This window comes from Aquarana catesbeiana, linkage group LG02 (genome assembly GCF_042186555.1).
Source record: "Aquarana catesbeiana isolate 2022-GZ linkage group LG02, ASM4218655v1, whole genome shotgun sequence".
NCBI classification, from domain to species: Eukaryota; Metazoa; Chordata; class Amphibia; order Anura; family Ranidae; genus Aquarana; species Aquarana catesbeiana.
Genome location: NC_133325.1, coordinates 654,010,809 through 654,032,359, shown reverse-complemented (window position 1 = coordinate 654,032,359; position 21,551 = coordinate 654,010,809). Strand labels below are relative to the sequence as shown.

Genomic DNA, 21,551 nt, shown 5'->3' with positions numbered 1-21,551 from the left:
TAGGAAATCGCTGGCTGAAAACGCCAATATCTGAATGATGCCTGTAGCTTCAGGCATCATTCAGATATACCACCATAAAGCCCAGGACGTCCATGGACGTTCAGCTGTCGGCAAGTGGTTAAACTAATACTTTGTTGAAGCACCTTTTTCATTTTATTACAGCACTGTCTTTTTGGGTATGAGTATCAGCATGGCACATCTTGACTTGGCAATATTTGCCCACTCTTCTTTGCAAAAACACTCCAAATCTGTCAGATTGTGAGGGCATCTCCTGTGCACAGCCCTCTTCAGATCACCCCACAGATTTTCAATCGGCTTCAGGTCTGGGCTCTGGGTGGGCCATTCCAAAACTTTAATCTTCTGGTCAAGCCATTCCTTGATTTGGATGTATGTTTTGGGTCTTTGTCATGCTGAAAGATGAAGTTCCTCTTCATGTTCAGCTTACTAGTACAAGTCTGAAGGTTTTATGCCAATATTGACTGGTATTTGGAACTGTTAATAATTCCCTCTACCTTAAGGCCCCTGTTCCAGCTGAAGAAAAACCAACCCAAAGCATGATGATGCCACCACCATGCTTCACTGTGGGTATGGTGTTCTTTTGCTGATGTGCAGTGTTTTTGTGCCAAACATATCTTTTGGAATAAAGTTTACCTTGGTTTCATCAGATCATAACACATTTTCCCACATGCTTTTGGGAGACTTCAGATGTGTTTTTGCAAAATTTAGCTGGGCTTGGATTTTTTTCTTGGTAAGAAAATGCTTCTGTTTTGCCATTCTACCCCATAGCCCAGACATATGAAGAATACAGGAGATTGTTGTCACATGTACCACACAGCCAATACTTGCCAGATATTCCTGCAGCTCCTTTAATGTTGCTGTAGGGCCTCTTGGCAGCCTCCCTGACCAGTTTTCTTCTCGTCTTCTCATCAATTTTGGAGGGACGTCCAATTCTAAGTAATTTCACTGTTGTGCCATATTTTCTCCACTTGATGACTGTCTTCACTGTGTTCCATGGTATATCTAATGCCTTGGAAATTCTTTTGTACCCTTCTCCTGACTGATACATTTTAACAATAAGATCCTTCTGATGCTTTGGAAACTCTGCGGACCATGGCTTTTGCTGTAGGATGTGACTAAGACAAAGTCAGGAAAGACCTACTAGAACAGCTGAACTTTATTTAGAGTTAATCAGAGGCACTTTAAATGATGGTGGGTGTATACTGACTCCTATTTAACATGAGTTTGAATGTGATTGCTTAATTTTGAACACAGCTACATCGCCAATTATAAGAGGGTGTGCACACTTATGCAACCACATTATTTTTGTTTTTTATTTTTACTCCCTCTCCCGCCTAAAAGATTTCAGTTTGTTTTTCCATTGAGTTGTACAGTTTATAGGTTTTTTTTTTACATCACAGAAACCTGACATTGTAACAGGGGTGCGTAGACCTTTTTTTTAATCCATTGTGTGTGTGTGTGTGTATATATATATTTTAAAGGCTTCATAAAGCTTGCTGAAAGTTCTGCTTATGCGTTAAAAAAGCTTGCTTATCACACTGCTGTTATTATTATTATACAGGTTTTATATAGCGCCAACAGTTTGCGCAGAGCTTAACAAAATAAAGGCAGACATTACAGTTACATTACAATTTGGTACAAGAGGAATTAGAGGGCCCTGCTCATTAGAGCTTACAATCTAAAAAGGAAGGGTCAATTGATGCAAAAGGTAATAGCTGTGGGGCATGAGCTGACGGAGGAAGTAAAACAGTGTTAGAAGCAGGATAGGCTTCTGTCATCCAAGCTGAAGCCTGTGTGAAGCAAACCTAAGGCCAGGTTCACACTGGTGTGCTGCATTCTGACTGCAGCATGGGTGTATGAGTGATTAATGTGTGTTTTTCCACACTTTGTTTTTTTTTTTTTTCTTTTATCCACGGTCCCATTGACTTCTGTTTTAGTTTGCGCTTTTCTGCCGAGTTTTCTGAAAGCGCACCAAAAGTCCTGCATGCCAAATCTTGATGTACTTTAAGAAAACTCAAGCAAAAACGCACAACCTAATAGAAGTCATTGGCAACACGGCTAGGAACACGTGTAAAACACACGTAAATCACTCATATATGCCCGGAAAAAACGATAGGATTTTCCGATGGAAAATGTGTGATAGGACCTTGTTGTCGGAAATTCCGACCGTGTATAGGCTCCATCACACATTTTCCATAGGAATTTCCGACACACAAAATTTGAGAGCTGGCTATAAAATTTTCGACAACTAAATCCGTTGTCGGAAATTCCGATCGTGTGTACACAATTCCAACGCACAAAGTGCCATGCATGCTCGGAATCAAGCATAAGAGCAGCACTGGTTATTGAATTTCATTTTTCTTGGCTTGTCGTACGTGTTGTACGTCACGCGTTCTTGACGTTCGGAATTTCCGACCAACTTTGTGTGACCGTGTGTATACAAGTTTGAGCCAACATCTGTTGGAAAAAATCCGATGGATTTTGATGTCAGAATGTCCGATCGTGTGTACAGGGCATTACACCAGGCCTTGGCCAAAACGCAGAACACCAAAGTAGTTTTGGTCTTGAACGGCCAGATAAATTTGTTTAAAACAAATTTGCCATATTTTTCCGCCTTAAATCTATTGATCTCTCAAAATATTTTCATATTCATCTTTAATATCATAAAATGTCATATTTTATATTTATTTTTATTCATTATAGGTACTTATATAGCACTGTCATTTTACTCAGCACTTCACATACTGTGTATATATTATACATTCATATCAGTCCCTGCCTTCAAGGAGCTAACAGTCTAAGCTCCCTAACCCACATTCATATCGCACACATACTAGGGCCAATTTAGACAGGAGTCAATTGACCTACCATCACGTCTTTGGAGTGTGAGAGGAAACCAGAGTACCTGGAGGAAACGCAAACAGGTACAGGGAGAACATGCAAACTCCAGGCAGGTAGTGTCAGGGTTGGGATCCAAACAGGCAACCCTAGTGCTTCTGGGTGGAGGTGCTAACCAGTTGGTCACTTGCGGCCCACATAAAGCTTTATCCAAAATGTCGAACGACGTTAAAGGCGCCTACCTTAATTGAATTTTTTTTTTTTTAAATTAATAACTAAAAAAAATCCAAAATATATGAAGCTGCCCCTTTAGTGTATCAGAACACCTATAAGTATACATTAAAGTAAGGCTAAAACACCAATAAATAGGATTGTAAATGTAACTGGCTAAAAAAAATACCCAACCTAAAGTCCCAACATTGTGTAGACAAAAAAAAACAATAATTTCCTTCACAATTCTTCTTGGTTTGTGCACCCAACCATGGCTACATAAAAAATGCGAACTCACCTTGTTTAACAGGTGGAAGATGTCATTCAGAGTACGTAGTCCCCAATGGCAAATGATTCTTTCCCACAGTGCCTTACCACCTCTCCATAGTCACACACGCCAACGAGAATTCTTTTATAGCATAGTGTTTATGAATCCATTGCATAAAACCGAATTTGGCCACGACAGTGAAACGCGGGACCATTGCCGTCACTTCCGGTCCTTTTATTGACGTCACATCCAGGCCTGAACTTCCAGTTTCATGAAACGCACGCCTGACTCCAGTGAGGCGTGGAGGAGCGCTTCTATAAAGCAAGCTGTACATACTAGTGCCGATCCAGGGTACTTGAACATGTGGTGAGTATTTGCATCTTATGAGGTTTTAAGCAATAGATTTAATGGATTCTTTTAAATTTAGATTCAATAAAATACTACACTATGAAGCATTCTCTTTGGCATGTGTGGCTGACTATGGAGCTGTGGTAAGACACTGCGGGGAATGACCATTTGCCATTGGGGACTACGTGCTCTCTGAATGACATCTTCCATCTGTTAAACAAGCAGGGTATGACCTTTGCTTAGACGTCATGGCATTAAGGTGACACAAGACATACCTGTGCTCAGATCCCAATAGCTAAACCTTGTAGCTCTCCCCATTTTCTGTCTGTTTGCATTGTGTCCACAGTAGCACAGTAGGACTGGCCATAAGGATTACTTTGAGGCAGTTGGCCAGCTTGAACCCGTATTGCAATATGTGTGAACTAAATATCCCAATTTTATTTATTTATTTTTTATCACAAAGTTTGCTAGAAAGGGTATAGTAGTGTGCAAGAGGGTTCATCCAGTATTTTTATGGTATTGAGGTGAGTGCACATTTTGTACGTGGTGATGGTCGGGTGCACAGTCCAAGAGGAATTGTGGAAGAATTGACTGTTTCTATTTTTTTGTTTCCACAGTGTTGGAACTTTTGTATTGGACTCTCTCTTTAGTATTTTGATAAGCAAGTTACATTTACAATCCTATTTATTGGTGTTAAGAGCCTTACTTTATACAAAATGTATTATAATTTTATGTTTAATGGTCCTTCAGTACTGAATTTTTATGTACTCCCTTTTAGATTACCTAAAACTCGTTCAATGGAGAATCTTGCAACTGTATGTGATAGCGGAGGAATACTGACACGTACTTCAAGTGACCCAAACCTAAATAAACATCAATCTAGCTTAGACTCTCATTGCAATAATGCTGAAGAGGGTGAAGCGGGAAGTCTGGGTGTTCTGCAGCAGAAGGATGGTGAAAGAAAGGAAGAAGAGGTAGATCAAGAGCTCCATAAAGACAACCAGAACGAAGAGGAGAACAAAGAATTTAAAGAAAGTAAAGAGAATGTTCAGCTGAACGGATATGATACTTCATCGGATACAGAAACCAAGTCAACCAACTCAGAATGTGACAGTGATAATCCTGCACTAGAAAATAAAACTGACATACTGGAACAAAATACAAATACGGTTACCGATCAGGATCAACACACAAGCCCCAACTTGACACATCTTCCCTGTCAGAGGTCAGAGGGTGACGTGTCTACCAATAACTCTTCATGTAAAGAGAACAAGCCTGGGAAACTAACAAAGGACACATGTAGGACTGACAAAAAAGCGATCTGCCAAATTCCAAGAAGTGACATTTCTTTGTTGGCATCAAATTGGGACAGTTTAAAAGGAATGATGAAGTCAGTACCCATTGGTGAGACTGTACTTCATCATCCTTTGTCATATGACTATTCCACAAGGAGTCTCCATAGCAAACATGGGAGACATACTGCTGGCTCATACAGTTCCAGAGATGCTGCAAAGGTTTCCTACCATTTCCGTCCCTCTTTGCACTGTTCTGGCCCCTCTGTAAGAAGCTGTAGAGGGTCTGTGACATGTCACCCTAGGCCATTTCATACCGGACGATTCTTTCCTTTGGCTTGTCCTTCACCTGCACCTCTCATGTACCAAGATGATGATGGTTTGCCTATTCCGAATGATGTAGTACAACAGCGGTTGCGGCAAATGGAGGCTAGCTACAAACAAGAAGTTGACCTGCTCCGAAGGCAGGTGTGGGAACTGCAATTACAGCTGGAAATTCGGCAGTATTGTGCTCCACCACCTGAACCAGAAACTGACTATGAAGATGACTTTGTAAGTTCTTTTCTATGAATTTAAATGCATGCAAACCGGGCATTTCCACATGTCAACTTTTGATAACTAAACGATTAGCCATCACAATCATGACACCCATTCATCCAGCCACACACCTTTCTATGTATCTTTACATTATTTATCCTCTCAGATTTATCATTCTCTGACATTTACCTTGGCTGCCCAAATGACATTTGTTTTATTTCCTCATGTAAATCAGCTGCTGGTAATATCAAAATATGACTTAGTGTTACTAAACACACAACAGTAAAATCAGTCTGTATATGCAGTAAAGCATGCTTGTTATACTCACTGTTGAACCTAAGGGCTTCTCTGACCCTCCCCTTCTTCGACAGTCCCCAATCCATCTCCTGATAAGACCAAGTCACTCTGCACATGTTCAGTTTGGTGTGTATTGCTAGAGGTTTTTTTTTTCTCCTTGGGAGGGTGCATGTGATTAGCTCAGGGCCAATCGGCACTGTCCAGACACACGGTCAGGGGTCATGCAGCCTCATAGGACAATCAGATTAGAATTACAACTCATCCAACAAGCTTTAACCAGTGCTCAGCCAGACACTGATAGAAATACGTTTTCTCATCAGCAGTCTTGTTATTTAGTAGTTTATATTTACTAAAATAATTGCATTTCCATGTTCTGTGTACTGTGGGAGACCAGATATAGTGAATGCAGGGTCCTGGGTTTAGTAGCTGTTTAAAGGAGAGATCATATCAGTTATGACCACATTCTTAGATCTAGGCCGCTTCCTTACTGTTCACTTGAGGCTTATGCTGCAGACTGACCTGCAGTTCGTCTCCATAAGTCTGTGTGCATGCACAAAAAGCTGAAAGCAACTGCTTGTGCAACATCAAGGCAATTTAGAAGCATCTGAAAATATACTGCATCTGACTCACTTATGTGACTCATTCCTGACTACTTGAGCCCTTAAAGTGGTTGTTAACCCCATTCATGAAATCCGACCTGGGCACATCTATCTGTAGGGTTTACTTATCTCTCTCCAAAGCTCTAAGTCCTGTGTCTTTCTGCTGCTCAGCTCCTCTGTTATCAGCATGATAACTTCTGAAAAGTTCCCCAACACAGGAGATAAAAAGCAGCTGGAAATTTTGTGTTGGGGAGGGAACTTAGAGATCGATAAGAAGAAAGCTTGTCTATTCAGACTGTAGCTCAGCAAGTTTCTTTGTTCCTCTACGTGTGTGTGTGTGTGTGTGTGTGTGTGTGTGTGTGTGTGTGTGTGTGTGTGTGTGTGTGTGTGTGTGTGTGTGCCTTTCCTCCAATCAGCTTTCACACAGTGTATTCTCAGACTCCACACCCACTGCTGAAACAGGAAGAAAGATTTGTAACACCATGTGCACTTTCTAAAGGGTGTAGAAAGGGAAAGGCAGCAGATATACAGGTAAAACGTATGTAGGATGATTTGTTTCACCTCTGTGTATCATTGGAGACTGTTCACTTCACTGGGTATAGGAGAGGGTTTACATCTACTTTAAAGTATATCTAAAGCCAAAACGTTTTTGGTTTTGTAGATCTTAGCAAATAGTTAGAACCCCATCTTTACGGCTAAGCCTGTAAGTGTGAAATGGGGCAGTTTGTAGGTGGGGATGCTCAGTGTGCTTGTGCTGGCTCAAAGACTTACTACGAGTGAAGTCATATTTGTCAGTTCAATATGTTTAGAACCGATGTCAGTTTTTTTTTTTTTTCCATTTGTGCCTACTAGGGTAGTTTTCCTCCATTCCCTGTCCTGTTAACACAACAGTAAGTGAGAGAAGATCTCTCTAAATTAAGAAAAAAACCTGTTTTAGGTAGTAGTACCACAGTGGGTGCCCCCATTGAAATTTGTTCCAGCAACAATAGCAGAATTCTGGATTTGCCATCACTTCCTATTAGTGTTAAATGGTCACCAAGACAATTCAAAAGGGGGAATCTCCCAAGCAGGTACTAAGACAACTAAAGAAAACCTGACCGGGGTTCTCAACCTTCCCTACTGTATCCAAAACCAACCCTTCCCTAATCTGTTGTTAAATTTGAGGATATGTTTCTCAAGTGTCTGCAGCTACACAGGTCAGTTAGGGCTTGTCATTTAGTTTGTTCACTGCTTAGTAAGAATGTGCAAATACATAAATAACCATAGCCTGGCCACAGGTTTACTTTAAGACCCAGTCTAATTTAAAATTGCTTTCAGTGCAGTAATGATTCTGTAAGCTGATCGTGAAATTGGAAACACTGAAAAGCAAAGTCTAATGTAGTTTAGTCTGTTTGAATTGAATGCCTAGGTGTGAGCTATGAACCTTTTTTATAAATCCACCATCTTTACGTTGTTTTGTTGTAGTTAAAAACTGAGCAGCACAATTTGCATACTGTGTTTTTGGAATTACAATCAGGCTTTTTCAATAAAGCCCCACTCTGCGATCGGTCTCAATCCCCCAACCTTCCTCCCCTCTCTGGGCTGGATCATCCTGATGGGATGATCCAGCCCAGAGCCCTTTTCCTCTTTTCTTTACTTCCTGGAAGGGTCCTCCTTTGAGTTTCCACATCAGTACCTGCATTATGGATGTGCAGTGGTCGGGTTCTTATAGGATTCAGAAGAGGATGATATAATCAGAGGACCAGCAATATCGGGAGGGGGGGCACTCAGGACTAGATCAGTGCCCCAACCTCCCAGAACTAGTGGCGTGAAGGCAACTTCTTTCACAAGGCAAGGAGGAAAAAAGTATTGGTGCCATGGGTTGGAAATGAGGGTTAGTGAAGAAAATAGTTTTAGCCTGGAGTAGGGCATTAAAGTTGTTTTGGAAGCCACATTTTAAATGACCCATCTAGTGGCAGTACGTTTTGTATGATGGTTTAATGTTAACACATTTTACACATTCATCTGTCTTTGTGTGTTAACAGACCTGTGTAAAAGAATCAGATGGTAGCGATATGGATGACCTGTACTCTGATAAAAGCGAGGACAGACTTTCAGAGGCCAGCTGGGAGCCAGTGGATAAGAAAGAAACTGAGGTAAGAAGTCATTTAGGGGGACCTTTTTTAATGCAGACCTCTGAATCGGAAAACAAATGTTTAATGTTTTTCTTTGTGTGAACTAATATACACTATATTACCAAGAGTATTGGGCCGCCTGCCTTTACACGCACATGAACTTAAATGGCATCCCAGTCTTGGTCAGTGGGGTTCAATATTGAGTTGGCCCACCCTTTGCAGCAATAACAGCTTCAACTCTTCTGAGAAGGCTGTCCACAAGGTTTAGGAGTGTGTCTATGAGAATGTTTGACCATTCTTCCAGAAGTGCATTTGTGAGGTCAGGCACTGATGTGGACGAGAAGGCCTGACTTGCAGTCTCCGCTCTAATCCATGCCAAAGGTGTTCTATTGGGTTGAGGTTGAGGTCCACCCCAAACTCGCTCATCCATGTCTTTATGAACCTTGCTTTGCACACTGGTGCACAGCCATGTTGGAACAGGAAGAGGCCATCCCCAAACTGTTCCCACAAAGTTGGGAGCATGAAATTGTCCAGAATGTCTTGGTATGCTGTCGCCTTTAGATTTCCCTTCACTGGAACTAAGGGGCCAAGCCCAATCCCTGAAAAACAACCCCACACCATAATCCCCCTCCACCAAATGATTTGGACCAGTGCACAAAGCAAGGTCCATAAAGACATGGATGAGCGAGTTTCGGGTGGAGGAACTTGACTGGCCTGTACAGAGTCCTGACCTCAACCTGATCGAACACCTTTGGGATGAATTAGAGCGGAGACTACGACCCAGGCCTTCTCGTCCAACATCAGTGCCTGACCTCACAAACGTGCTTCTGGAAGACTGGTCAACATTATCATAGGCACACACCTAAACCTTGTGGACACTCTTCCCAGAAGAGATGAAGCTGTTATAGCTGCAAAGGGTGGTCCAACTCAATTTTGAACCCTACGGACTAATGCCCCGTACACACGGTCGGACATTGATCGGACATTCCGACAACAAAATCCTAGGATTTTTTCCGACGGATGTTGGCTCAAACTTGTCTTGCATACACACGGTCACACAAAGTTGTCGGAAAATCCGATCGTTCTGAACGCTGTGACGTAAAACACATATGTCGGGACTCTAAACGGGGCAGTAGCCAATAGCTTTCATCTCTTTATTCTGAGCATGCGTGGCACTTTGTCCGTCGGATTTGTGTACACACGATCGGAAATTCTGACAACAGATTTTGTTGTCGGAAAATTTTATAGCCTGCTCTCAAACTTTGTGTGTCGGAAAGTCCGATGGAAAATGTGTGATGGAGCCTACACACGGTCAGAATTTCCGACAACAAGGTCCTATCACACATTTTCCGTCGGAAAATCCGACCGTGTGTACGGGGCATTAGACTGAGATGCCATTAGATGTTCATGTGCGTGTAAAGGCAGGTGTCCCAATACTTTTGGTAATATAGTGTATCTGGATATGAAAAAGTGCAAAGGAAATTGCTTTAAAGGGGTTGTAAACCCTTGTGTTTTTTCACCTTAATGCATATTATGCATCAAGGTGAAAAAACTTCTGTCACTTCTGTCCCGTTTTACTTACCTGAGCCCGTTCATCTGTTCGGCGGGAATGCGCTGTCCCTCTCTAAATGGGGTCCCGGCTCTTGATTGGAAAGATTGATAGCAGCGCAGCCACTGGCTCCCGATGCTGTCAATAAAATCCATTTACGTGGGGGGTGGGGCCGAGTCCGGCATTGGTGTCTGTTGGCACAAATACTGGTCTTGGGAACGCGCCCGCAAGGTAACCCCCTCAGGAGAGCGCTTCTCCTAGGGGGTTATCTGATGCGGGGAGGAGCCATGAGAGACGCCGGGGGAACCACTGAAGTCGAGGATCGGGACCACTCTGTGCAAAACGAGCTGCACAGTGGAGGTAAGTATGACATGTTTGTTACTTAAAAAAAAAAACGGTCCTTTACAATCACTTTAATGTTAGTGCCGTTAGGTCTTCAACTACAAATATAACATTTATTATAATATTTGCAGTAGTTTTGTATAAATCTTTCCAGTGATGGTAGGTGGACTGAAATCTATTTCTCTACATAAAGGTTACAAGATGGGTACCTGATCACATGGCTTCACATTGTTTCAACTGTGACTGTGAATTTTGGTTGGCTAAGAGAAGACATCACTGCAGGTAGATAATTGTTTGAATTTTCTGATGTATAGAAATTCCATGTCCAATGGAGTCCAAGTAAATGTTTGTTTTATGCTAGAGTGTCTTATTCTATAATCCTTGGGAGTGATTTGTGTTTGTGTACCCAGTACAAAGATTATGAAATGTTTTGCTGCTCACCCCTGACCCTATTTAAATTCATACAAAAATGCAGTTAATATGTAATGTTTCACTGGCTTAGAGGAAAGCTGCCTGTATTAGGAAGCAGTGTCTTATGACTGTTTGGACCAGTTCCCTCCTGTGGCACTAGGGGGTGCTGGTCCCAAAGATCTTAAACAGTGCCTAGTGGCACAAGAGGGAGTGCTGTTTTGGTCTTTTGGGCCGCATAGTGCAGTGTATACTCTCTCCTACAATAACTCAGGATGGAACCATGTGGCTGTGGACTTCATTGTTTAAACAGAAAGAGAGCCCTGGCAGGTAGGTATGTTTACCACACTATGCTGCTATACTCATATTGGACCGCATAATGTGTTTTTTGTAAAGTTGGCCATCGATAAGTTGTTTTTTTCTTTTGTTTTTTTTTGTTCCCCCCATTTAACCAGCAGGTTGAATGGGAAAAATTGAGGATGGGGGAATCCCCCCCCCGAGCTATTTTCTGACAACAGGAAGACTTCCCTTGCTGCCAGAATACACTGATAAGATTGTAGGCTAAAGCCTGCAGCACAGATCAAGTGGGGAAAATCCGACAGCGGTTGTACGGAAGTCGATAGTTGGATCAACTTCTGTACAACCTTGCTGCCCATAAATTAATTGAAAATTCGGACGATCCATGTATGGTCGGCTTTATACTTTGTGTTGATCCTCACTTCACCCCTTTAGGCCTGGGCCCCCCGTGGCCTGACCACCAATATTCCTCAGGGCTGTTTATGTGCAGGAACTGGCTTACTTTTGCCCCTTTATTTCACTACTGGGCTTGCTGTGCCAGGTACTTGCACAGATCCTCCATCATGGCTTTCCTCGGTAAACATTATCCTATGTGAAAGTTCAGCATCCCTGGTCAAATTCCATGTTGTGTTAACACAACCTGCGCAGGGAACAAAGTTAAACATGACCTGTTTATGCTAATTTTAATACACGACTTTAGTACATTTGATAACTCTAATAAACTAGGAATAATACAACCTGGAATGTTTACACATGCAAAACCTCTGCAGTTCTGTCTGTTTGTACATTGTAACACATTCTTTCCCTCCAAATGTTTATGCAAAGCTGAAAGCTTTTCTGTTCTTGTTTTTAGGAGTTTTTTTTTCTGCACACTTGCTTCAGGGTTAGATATATTCTTACCTTTTCTTGCACCTTCTGCTGTTTGATAGCTACGCACAGGTCACAGTTCCACCCCAATGCTGACAAGATGTTTTTTTAACATTGTAATTCCTTTTCATATTTTCTCCACTAGCAGGCAGATGTGTTAAGTTGAACTCCCACACAAACTGCTAAATACACAGTTGAAAACCTAATTGGAGCTGTTTGACCTGCCAATGGATTTTTATTTCTTTCCTTCCAGTCCTCAGATTTACACACCCTTGCCACATAGCCAAATTTGACTTTTTTTTCCCCCCACTGCTTTTTAAATGAACCTTGATTACATCCCTCCCCCAGTCTGTGATTGGACATTGAAGGAGCAGCACCACACTGTTGCTTGTAGTGTAATGAGCACTTTCTAATTCTTTTCAAGGACAAAGTGGTCTTGCACCCAAAACTATTCTCTGTAGGGTGGCATGCCAGGGTTCTAGGTGTTTTCCTGGACTCTGAACTCTTCCAATCACTTTCCAAAGCTTGCCTCCTCAACCTCCACATCTCCAGAATATGCCCCTTCCTAACCAATGACACCACAAAGCTCCTAATCCACTCCCTGGTTATGTCTCACCTTGACTACTGCAACACCCCCCTCATTAGCTTACCTTTTAAATAGACTATCCTCCCTTCAGTCCATCATGAATGCTGCTGTCAGACCTTACAAACCACTCAGCAGGGCAGCCTTCAGAAATTTTGGGGCCCCTTACACCCCTTTAGGCCTGGGCCCCCCGCGGCCTGACCACCAACATTCCTCAGGGCCCACCCATTGGCCGTCCCACTGAATTCGCCCTCTGGCCATCCCACTGAGTCCTTTGATGCACCCACTTTTATTTTAACACTCTTACAACTTGATATAGATTGGAGGGATGGATGGTGCTGGGTGTGGATGGGGATGCATTGTGGAGACTGGAGGGGGGATGGTGGTGGGCATGGATGGGGATGCATTGTGGAGACTGGAGGGAGGGATGGTGCTGGGCATGGATGGGGATGCATTGTGGAGACTGTAGGGATGGATGGATGGGGATGCACTGTGGAGACTGGAGGGAGGAATGGTGCTGGGCGTGGATGGGGATGCATTGTGGAGACTGGAGGGAGGGATGGTGCTGGGCATGGATGGGGATGCATTGTGGAGACTGGAGGGATGGTGGTGGGCGTGGATTGTGAAGACTGGAGGGCGGGATAGTGGTGGGCATGGATGGGGATGCATTGTGGAGACTGGAGGGAGGGATGGTGCTGGGCGTGAATGGAGATGCATTTTGGAGACTGGAGGGATGGATAAATGGGGATGCATTGTGGAGACTGGAGGGAGGAATGGTGCTGGGCGTGGATGGGGATGCATTGTGGAGACTGGAGGGAGGAATGGTGCTGGGCGTGGATGGGGATGAATTGTGGAGACTGGAGGGAGGAATGGTGCTGGGCATGGATGGGGATGCATTGTGGAGACTGGAGGGAGGGATGGTGCTGGGTGTGGATGGGGATGCATTGTGGAGACTGGAGGGATGGTGGTGGGCATGGATGGGGATGGATTGTGGAGACTGCAGGGAGGGATGGTGGTGGGCATAGATGGGGATGCATTGTGGAGACAAGGGAGGGATGGTGGTGGGCATGGATGGGGATGCATTGTGGAGACGAGGGAGGGATCGTGCTGGGCATGGATGGGGATGCATTGTGGAGACTGGAGGGATGGATAAATGGGGATGCATTGTGGAGACTGGAGGGAGGAATGGTGCTGGGCGTGGATGGGGATGCATTGTGGAGACTGGAGGGAGGAATGGTGCTGGGCGTGGATGGGGATGCATTGTGGAGACTGGAGGGAGGAATGGTGCTGGGCATGGATGGGGATGCATTGTGGAGACTGGAGGGAGGGATGGTGCTGGGTGTGGATGGGGATGCATTGTGGAGACTGGAGGGATGGTGGTGGGCATGGATGGGGATGGATTGTGGAGACTGCAGGGAGGGATGGTGGTGGGCATAGATGGGGATGCATTGTGGAGACAAGGGAGGGATGGTGGTGGGCATGGATGGGGATGCATTGTGGAGACGAGGGAGGGATCGTGCTGGGCATGGATGGGGATGCATTGTGGAGACTGGAGGGAGGGATGGTGCTGGGCGTGGATAGGGATGCATTGTGGAGACTGGAGGGAGGGGTGGTGCTGGGCGTGGATGGGGATGCATTGTGGAGACTGGAGGGAGGGATGGTGCTGGGCGTGGATGGGGATGCATTGTGGAGACTGGTGGGATGGTACTGGGCGTGGATGGGGATGCATTGTGGAGACTGGAGGGATGGTGCTGGGTGTGGATGGGGATGCATTGTGGAGACTGGAGGGATGGTGCTGGGCGTGGATGGAGATGCATTGTGGAGACGGGTGGGAGGGATGGTGCTGGGCGTGGATAGGGATGCATTGTGGAGACTGGAGGGATGCTGCTGGGCGTGGATGGGGATGCATTGTGGAGACTGGAGGAAGGGGTGATGCTGGGCGTGGATGCATTGTGGAGACTGGATGGAGGGATGGTGCTGGGCATGGATGGGAATGCATTGTGGAGACTGGAGGGATGGTGCTGGATGTGGATGGGGATGCATTGTGGAGACTGGAGGGATGGTGCTGGGCCTGGATGGGGATGCATTGTGGAGATTGGAGGAAGGGATGGTGTTGGGCGTGGATGGGGATTCATTGTGGAGACTGGAGGGGAGGGTTGATGCTGGGCATGGATGGGGATTCATTGTGGAGACTGGAGGGAGGGATGGTGCTGGGCATGGATGGGGATGCATTGTGGAGACTGGAGGGATGGTGATGGGCGTGGATGGGGATGCATTGTGGAGACTGGAGGGGAGGGATGGTGCTGGGCATGGGTGGGGATGCATTGTGGAGACTGGAGGGAGGGGTGATGCTGGGCATGGATGGGGATTCATTGTGGAGACTGGAGGGAGGGATGTTGCTGGGCATGGATGGGGATGCATTGTGGAGACTGCAGGGATGGTGATGGGTGTGGATGGGGATGCATTGTGGAGACTGGAGGGACGGTGCTGGGCGTGGATGGTGATGCATTGTGGAGACTGGAGGGATGGTTCCGGGCGTGGATGGGGATTCATTGTGGAGAGAGGGATGGAGTAGATGCTGGGTGGAGATGAAGATGATTGAGTTGCATTGTGAAAATGGATGAGGATGACTCTGGGTGGGATGAGAGTTACATCCCCACAATGTAACTCTCTTCTCCACCCAGAGTCATCCTCATCCATTTTCCACAATGCATCTCAATCATGCCAGCTTGTTAGCCTTGGCCCACCTGTGTCCCATCCAAGGAGAAGGATATTAAAGTCCAAATATACAGGTGGCACAGCAGCACACTAAATTGTTGTGACTTACCCTCCAGGCTGCTCTCTGGTATGTAGCTGAATGCACCTGATCGGGCTGGGTGCATGCAAATAGACGCTGACCACACCCTCTGCCCGTGTCCTGGCCAATCACATTGTAAACCAACCTAGCAGCAGCCGGCAGGCTCCGCCTCAGAAGAAAAGAAAGAGGAGCTAGTGCAGGCCGCGATGACCTGCTGGGTGGGGGGGGGGGTGGGAGTCCTCTATAATAATTCTGTAAAAGCCATGGTACCTCCAGTACCCCTGGGTATTACACCATCGGGCATCTGTTGCTCAGCTTCCTTACCAAGTTATAGCACATGTTTTCCAGGCCTCTTCACATTCAGCTTTTGGCCATAATGTTCTTTCAGCAGCACTCGGAGTCTTTGATCCCTTGCTGTTTTGTTGGGCCTGCTGGCATGGTTCTGTTTGCCTTGTTGTCCATCCTTCTGATTTACTGCTTGGGGGGTGTCCCAGGGTCTAATAAATATACAGCCGTGTCCTGTACTGTATGATTATGATTAAGTTAAAAAGAAATGGAATTTTGACTTGCCTGTATATTCCATATGTTGACGTACAAGACACAGGCCACCATCCCCTCTGTCCCTGTGTAATACTGCTAATACTGCATTACATGCTAAGAAACTGAGGTCAAATGCAGTGGTGTAGGGTTATAGAGGTATCCCCAAGTTGGGGGCTTGTCCAACAGTTTGCCAGTATCCAGTCACCTGAATGTAGCATACATGTGAATGGGTCTAACAAGTCAGGTACAGTATAGTGTAATTCCAGTCATATTCTAACGAAGGCTAAACCTACTCCCACCCCCTATTCTAATACTATTCTATATACTCTGTAAAAGAAAAGATGCCTATACTTGCCTATTCTGAAGCCGCTCCAGTCCAGTCACATGATTATATTCCAGGCCAGCTTCAGTCTAGAGGAGGGACAGCCAACAGCTGCCCCATACTAAGCTTATGGGTGGCGTCATTGCCCAGGTTCTGCAGCTGTTGTCGCTGCCTTTCCTCTGAAGCTGGTGCTGGGACCTAATCATGTGATGGGACTGGAGCGGCTTCAGAATGGGTAAGTATACACATCTTTTCTTTCACAGGGTAGATAGAATATTCTTAGAATGGGGGCAGGAGTAGGTTTAGCCAGAGTACTGATCGATTACATATGACTTGCGTTACAATGAGACCTCTTCGAGGAAGTAATATCTAGACTAAGTGCATTTAGTGCCTCCAAACTCAAATGGAAAGTAGCCTGTTTGAATTTAGGTGGAATGGCCAAACCAGGCACTGCCAGCGAGGTGTTCCATAATCAATCTTTTCAGGTACAGTTCCTATGCTTTTATATGAGCTTTTCTTGGGCAATAACAATGTTAACTTGGTTTTTCCACTCCGCAGTCGTTAAGTGTTTCCTGCAGCAGTTGTGAAAATTTTCATAAAATCAAAACTTTAACTTGAACAACTTTTGGGTTGAATTTGGGAGTTTGGGAGAAATAAGGCTGTATTTACAATCCTGGAAGTTTTGGCTGCAACACAGATCAGGCTGTAGGCCACTTTAAAACTGAGAGAAACATTTATATATGGTATACGAGTCTCTATAGGGGAGCCCTGAACTGTAACACCGTATTGATTTCAAGATGAAAGCTTCTGGACTTTGAGCAGGATGGCATAAGGAGCTACTTGGACATTGCTTTTTGTTTAGTTTTTTTAATTGTTTGAAGGTATATATTAAAGGTGAAACAATCATAAAATTGTGTACTATGTTCTAATCCTCTCTAATCTTTCCTCTAGGAACTGTGGAAATGTTTTCTGCGCCGACTGCTGTCACTTAAAGCTCCCAATTCCTGACCAACAGCTCTATGACCCAGTCTTAGTTTGCAATACCTGCTATGACCATATCCAAGTCACACGTGCTAGGGAGCTAATGTCCCAGCAACTGAAGAAGCCCTTAGCTGCAGCATCAAGCTGAGTGCCAACCAAGAAAACAGACCTGGCTTCAAGCTCCTTCTTTAGTTCTTTGCAGCCAAGATGAAGTTTTGAGGGGATGGCGTGACTACTAATATATGGTTGCATGCCGGTGAACACATACTTCGGTAGTAAGCAACACACCGGCTTACCTTAGCATTATATTTCTACACATTGGCAGGATTGTTCCCAACACAAAAGTGTAGGATTTGTGAAGGACAGCTCGGGTTTTAGATTTTGGTTTCAGATATCTCTTGCCGTAGCTAGGATTAAGCTCCTTTTGTTGAAGGTTTAAAAAGGAAAGTGGTCAGACAATCGGGTGGCCTAACAGGAGCCAAGAGAAGAAAGGTGACAAGAATTCAAGCTGCATTGTCCTTGTTAAAGGGGTTTTCTTTTTCCTTTTTTTTTTTTAAATTGAGATCTGGTTATGGTGGTCTTAGCCATATGTTTATTTTGTCCTAAATCTGTCTCCTGGTCAAGCTGTGTCTCCTGCTGCTTTTGATCTCGTATTCATAGATAAATCAAAAATCTGGTTAAATTGATTTTGCATTTGATATGCAAGATTTATGTGTAAATAAAAGGGTAACAGGTAGCTACAAAACTGTGAATATTAACCCTTATTGCTTAGAAGAGCTTGCTGCTAAATGTAGTGAGTCCTTTTTTATTGCAAAGGGTTTGTGTATAAGTCTTTTCTCCACTTATTTGCCTCAAGCTCTGAGGCTTTAAATACAACCCCTACCCCTTCTTCTACATTTCTGTGTTATAATGTTTATCTTTTTTATGTTTTGTCTCACATATGTCTCTTATTTGACTATACTTGGGTTGGATCCTTAAAACTTGATTAGTGATTGGTTAACAAAAGTGTCCCGTTGAACTTTTAGGTCTTGGCTGTTCCTGTGTTTGTCGAGGGGCTTCATATTAAATGCTGCTATTTGAATTTTTGTGCACTTAACCAATGTAACCCAGAGAAGGGACGAAATGTTGATACCAAAAGGTTTTGTGATGCTAGGTTAATCGACTTTGTTTTACTATTGATCTGTAAAGTGCCACTTTGCTACACAATTAGCCATGATGTGTCATTTATTGCTTGAGCATTTTTTTGTAAATATTAACTCACCGGCTTTCAAATCTTAAAGTCCGGTACCACACTGCAGTCAGATTGTCTCTAAACAAGGCGAGAAACTGCTCTCTGCTTGGGAAAAAGCCAGGCAACGATGTAACAGTTGGTTGCTGTCTGTGGAATCATTGTAAAGGAAGTAGTCTAGATGAACACTATATGCCGTCTTCTTAAAGTGACTCTGGATTAAGAGATTATTCCAGAACCAACTTGGATAAAATATGTCTATGCAGCACTTATTTTACCCATCTGCTTTACAATTTTGGTACATTATGGTTCAGTGTAGTAGACTGTCTGTTAGAAAATATCTTCTCACCTGATTTGCATGACTGCTTCCTGGGAGTAGAGAGGAGAATGCTGGCAGTGTTATCCATTGAAAGAGGTATGCTGGTTTTAATATGGCTTCATCCATTTAAATCTATAGTTGACATCACTGTCTTTGTTTCAGATGGTTGTAGAGCATTCCCATTTTTACATAAGCTACGATGTCAAAGAACTTTAAAGTAGAACGCTGTCATACAGTCACTAGTACACACATGGCAACATTGTGTTCAAACTAGTTCTGCCATGAATGTTTGACCAGAGGATTTATAATTTGACCACCCAGTTTCTTGGCAGAGCCCATGTTGAAGATACTGAAACAAGACACGTGAGATTACACTTTGATGGAAGAAGCCATTCCCTGTCTCTCTAGTGGCTGTACACCAGTTGCAAAGCAGTGCTTCAGTGAACAGTGTTGCTGCCACAGTACTAGTATATGGCAGAGATCAGAGAATGACTGCTTCCATCACAGCCGAAGTACACAGCTGCTGTGCTCTGTGACAAAGGACCAATGATGGTAAAATGCAACACTTTACTATATAAAGGAGCTGTTTTTAACATTCACTTACCCACACCCATGTTTTTCTTAAAGGTAATCAGAACTGAATGATAAATTGTTGGAGTATCAGGCTGTGCTCAGCTGATTTTCCTTTCTTATTGAAGAACATGGGAGGCTTTTCTAAGCCTAAAATGGCCCATGACACACAACAAATGTTTGATCTCTACTCAGAAAATGTATTGCATTGTCAAACTTTCAGTTCTGTATAAACAGGACCTTTTTATACTCATGACTGTTTTGTATGTGTGAATGTTACAAACTGCTGCTTTGTAGGGAATGCTGCCAGTCCGTCTATTTATGCCAATGATATTACTTGGATAGTTTGGGCTTTGTTAGTTATGTATTAGAGTGTGGTTAACCACTAACAGCCGATCCGATTTTTAGCTTTTTGTAGCTTAATGAAGTCAGACAAGTGACCATTTCTCTTGGTTACAGCACTTTGCACATTATTCCTTTACTTCTTGAATATTGATGCTATTGTCTGATTTGTACTGACTGCATTCTCATTTGGCAAAGTGGATTCAACCACTGTCCAGGCTAGACAATAGGGCCAGTTTAAGGCTAGCTCCACTAATACATCAGTGAAGCTTTGGTAGGCAGTTGTACAAGGAGTGAAATGTCTTGAACCACTAAAAAAATGTTTAAATTACCATGTGACCTGTTGGGTCCACACCTTGACCTCCCTGGGTGTTTGACTTTCCTGGATCCACTAAGGAGTAGAGGTAGTTGAAGGTGCAAATTAGTGGGTGTCAGAATTTTCAGGCAGTAGAATGGAGGCACAGAAATGAGCATCGCCAAATATTTTGCACATTCTGCCACTAGACTGGTGGCACAGAGGTAAGCATAGCCAAATATTTTGCACATTACATATGAGCTAAGTCACTACCTTTTTTAGGACTAAACTAAATTTTCAGCTGCTCGTACCACAACACAAAAATTGACCCGCATATAACCTAATGGCACTCTATAGGGTAACCTACTGTGGTCTATTCTGGGCAGCGTTCATCTTCCGTTAAGCAGGTAAAATTACAGAAAATCTCCTATGCAGTTTAGCACTTAGGTTTTCATTTAAAATTAAACTCTAGTCAAAAATTCTATAGACCCAGAAAGAATTAAACTTTAATTGCCTCAATAGGAAGGTTTCTCCTTACTTCTATTTGAAGGGTATCAAACAGAACAAGAAGGTGAAAGTCTTAAATAAAAAATAAAAAATGACACACCACAATAAAACAATATTTCTATAAGAGTTGGATGGGTTGGAACCTCTGTTATTTTTTTTATTTTTGTCTGGTCCCTGTTGGGAAAGGGAGATGATTTCTTGTCCTGCCTCTTTCCAGAAAGAAAAAGTGAGAGGAAATTAAAGACACACAGCAAAAAAAACCTATTACTATCAAACCCATCTCAGGTCTTAAAAAAAAAAAAAAAAACTGGAGTTTTGCTTTAAGGAGAAAACCGATTTAAATCAAGTGGCAACACCAATCAAAGCTTCCAACAACAATCACTTTTCATTACTGGTGTAAAGATGCAAGTAGTGAAGGTATTTCTGTCCTAGCTGCCTCTTTTCAATAACACAAGCCACATTCCCTTCCCAGGAGGATATTTTATTGTGATGTGGAAATATTCCATACTTGTGTGTTCTGTGGAAAAACGCATTATGTATGTTACCCTCGTTCCCTGAAGCTGAGTGTTTGGGAAGAGGATTGTTCCAACAGGGTCGCTCCATAGATCAAACTTTTTGGATTTATGGGTCAAGCAAACATTATGTTGTCAGAATACATCTCTGTAAAATATTATGTGTACAACATGACATGTGCTGTGAAGGTGAAACACTTCAAAATAAAGATAGTTATACCAGTTGTCTGCTGTCTTTGCAATTCCATATACATAGTGTTTTGTGGTGAAAAATGTTGTATTGTGTGTGGATGTGGAAAAGTGAAATCTGCCTGGCATCGAATATACCTACTTTCCCCTCATTGTTCCTGTCCTTAAAGTGGAAATAAACAGAAAATAATTAAATTACTACAAGAAAGGGATCACATTCTACCTAGAAGGAAAGTATTGCTTTTATAACAGATCTCATATCCATATCATGTGTCTAAGCCAAGTGTAACAAACCCTCTCATGGTATTTTAAAGATAATAGAATAGTCAAGTGTTTGCTTAACAAAATGTGAAATTTCATTCAACGTTTTGGAGGTAATGTG

At 43.4% G+C, this 21,551-nt stretch overlaps 1 protein-coding gene across 3 annotated transcripts in view; it reads left to right on the top strand.

Moving 5' to 3' along the window:
• Nucleotides 1-21,204, top strand: part of MTMR4 (myotubularin related protein 4) — a 151,555-nt gene extending 130,351 nt beyond the window's left edge. For all 3 annotated transcript variants that reach the window (XM_073616546.1, XM_073616544.1, XM_073616545.1), the window contains 4 exons: nucleotides 4,461-5,526; nucleotides 8,432-8,542; nucleotides 10,606-10,694; nucleotides 17,178-21,204. In XM_073616546.1, coding sequence (XP_073472647.1) covers nucleotides 4,461-5,526; nucleotides 8,432-8,542; nucleotides 10,606-10,694; nucleotides 17,178-17,355 — 1,444 coding nt within the window. In that variant the 3' untranslated portion in view covers nucleotides 17,356-21,204. The remainder of the gene's footprint in view (nucleotides 1-4,460; nucleotides 5,527-8,431; nucleotides 8,543-10,605; nucleotides 10,695-17,177) is intronic.
• The last annotated feature ends 347 nt before the right edge of the window (nucleotides 21,205-21,551 follow it).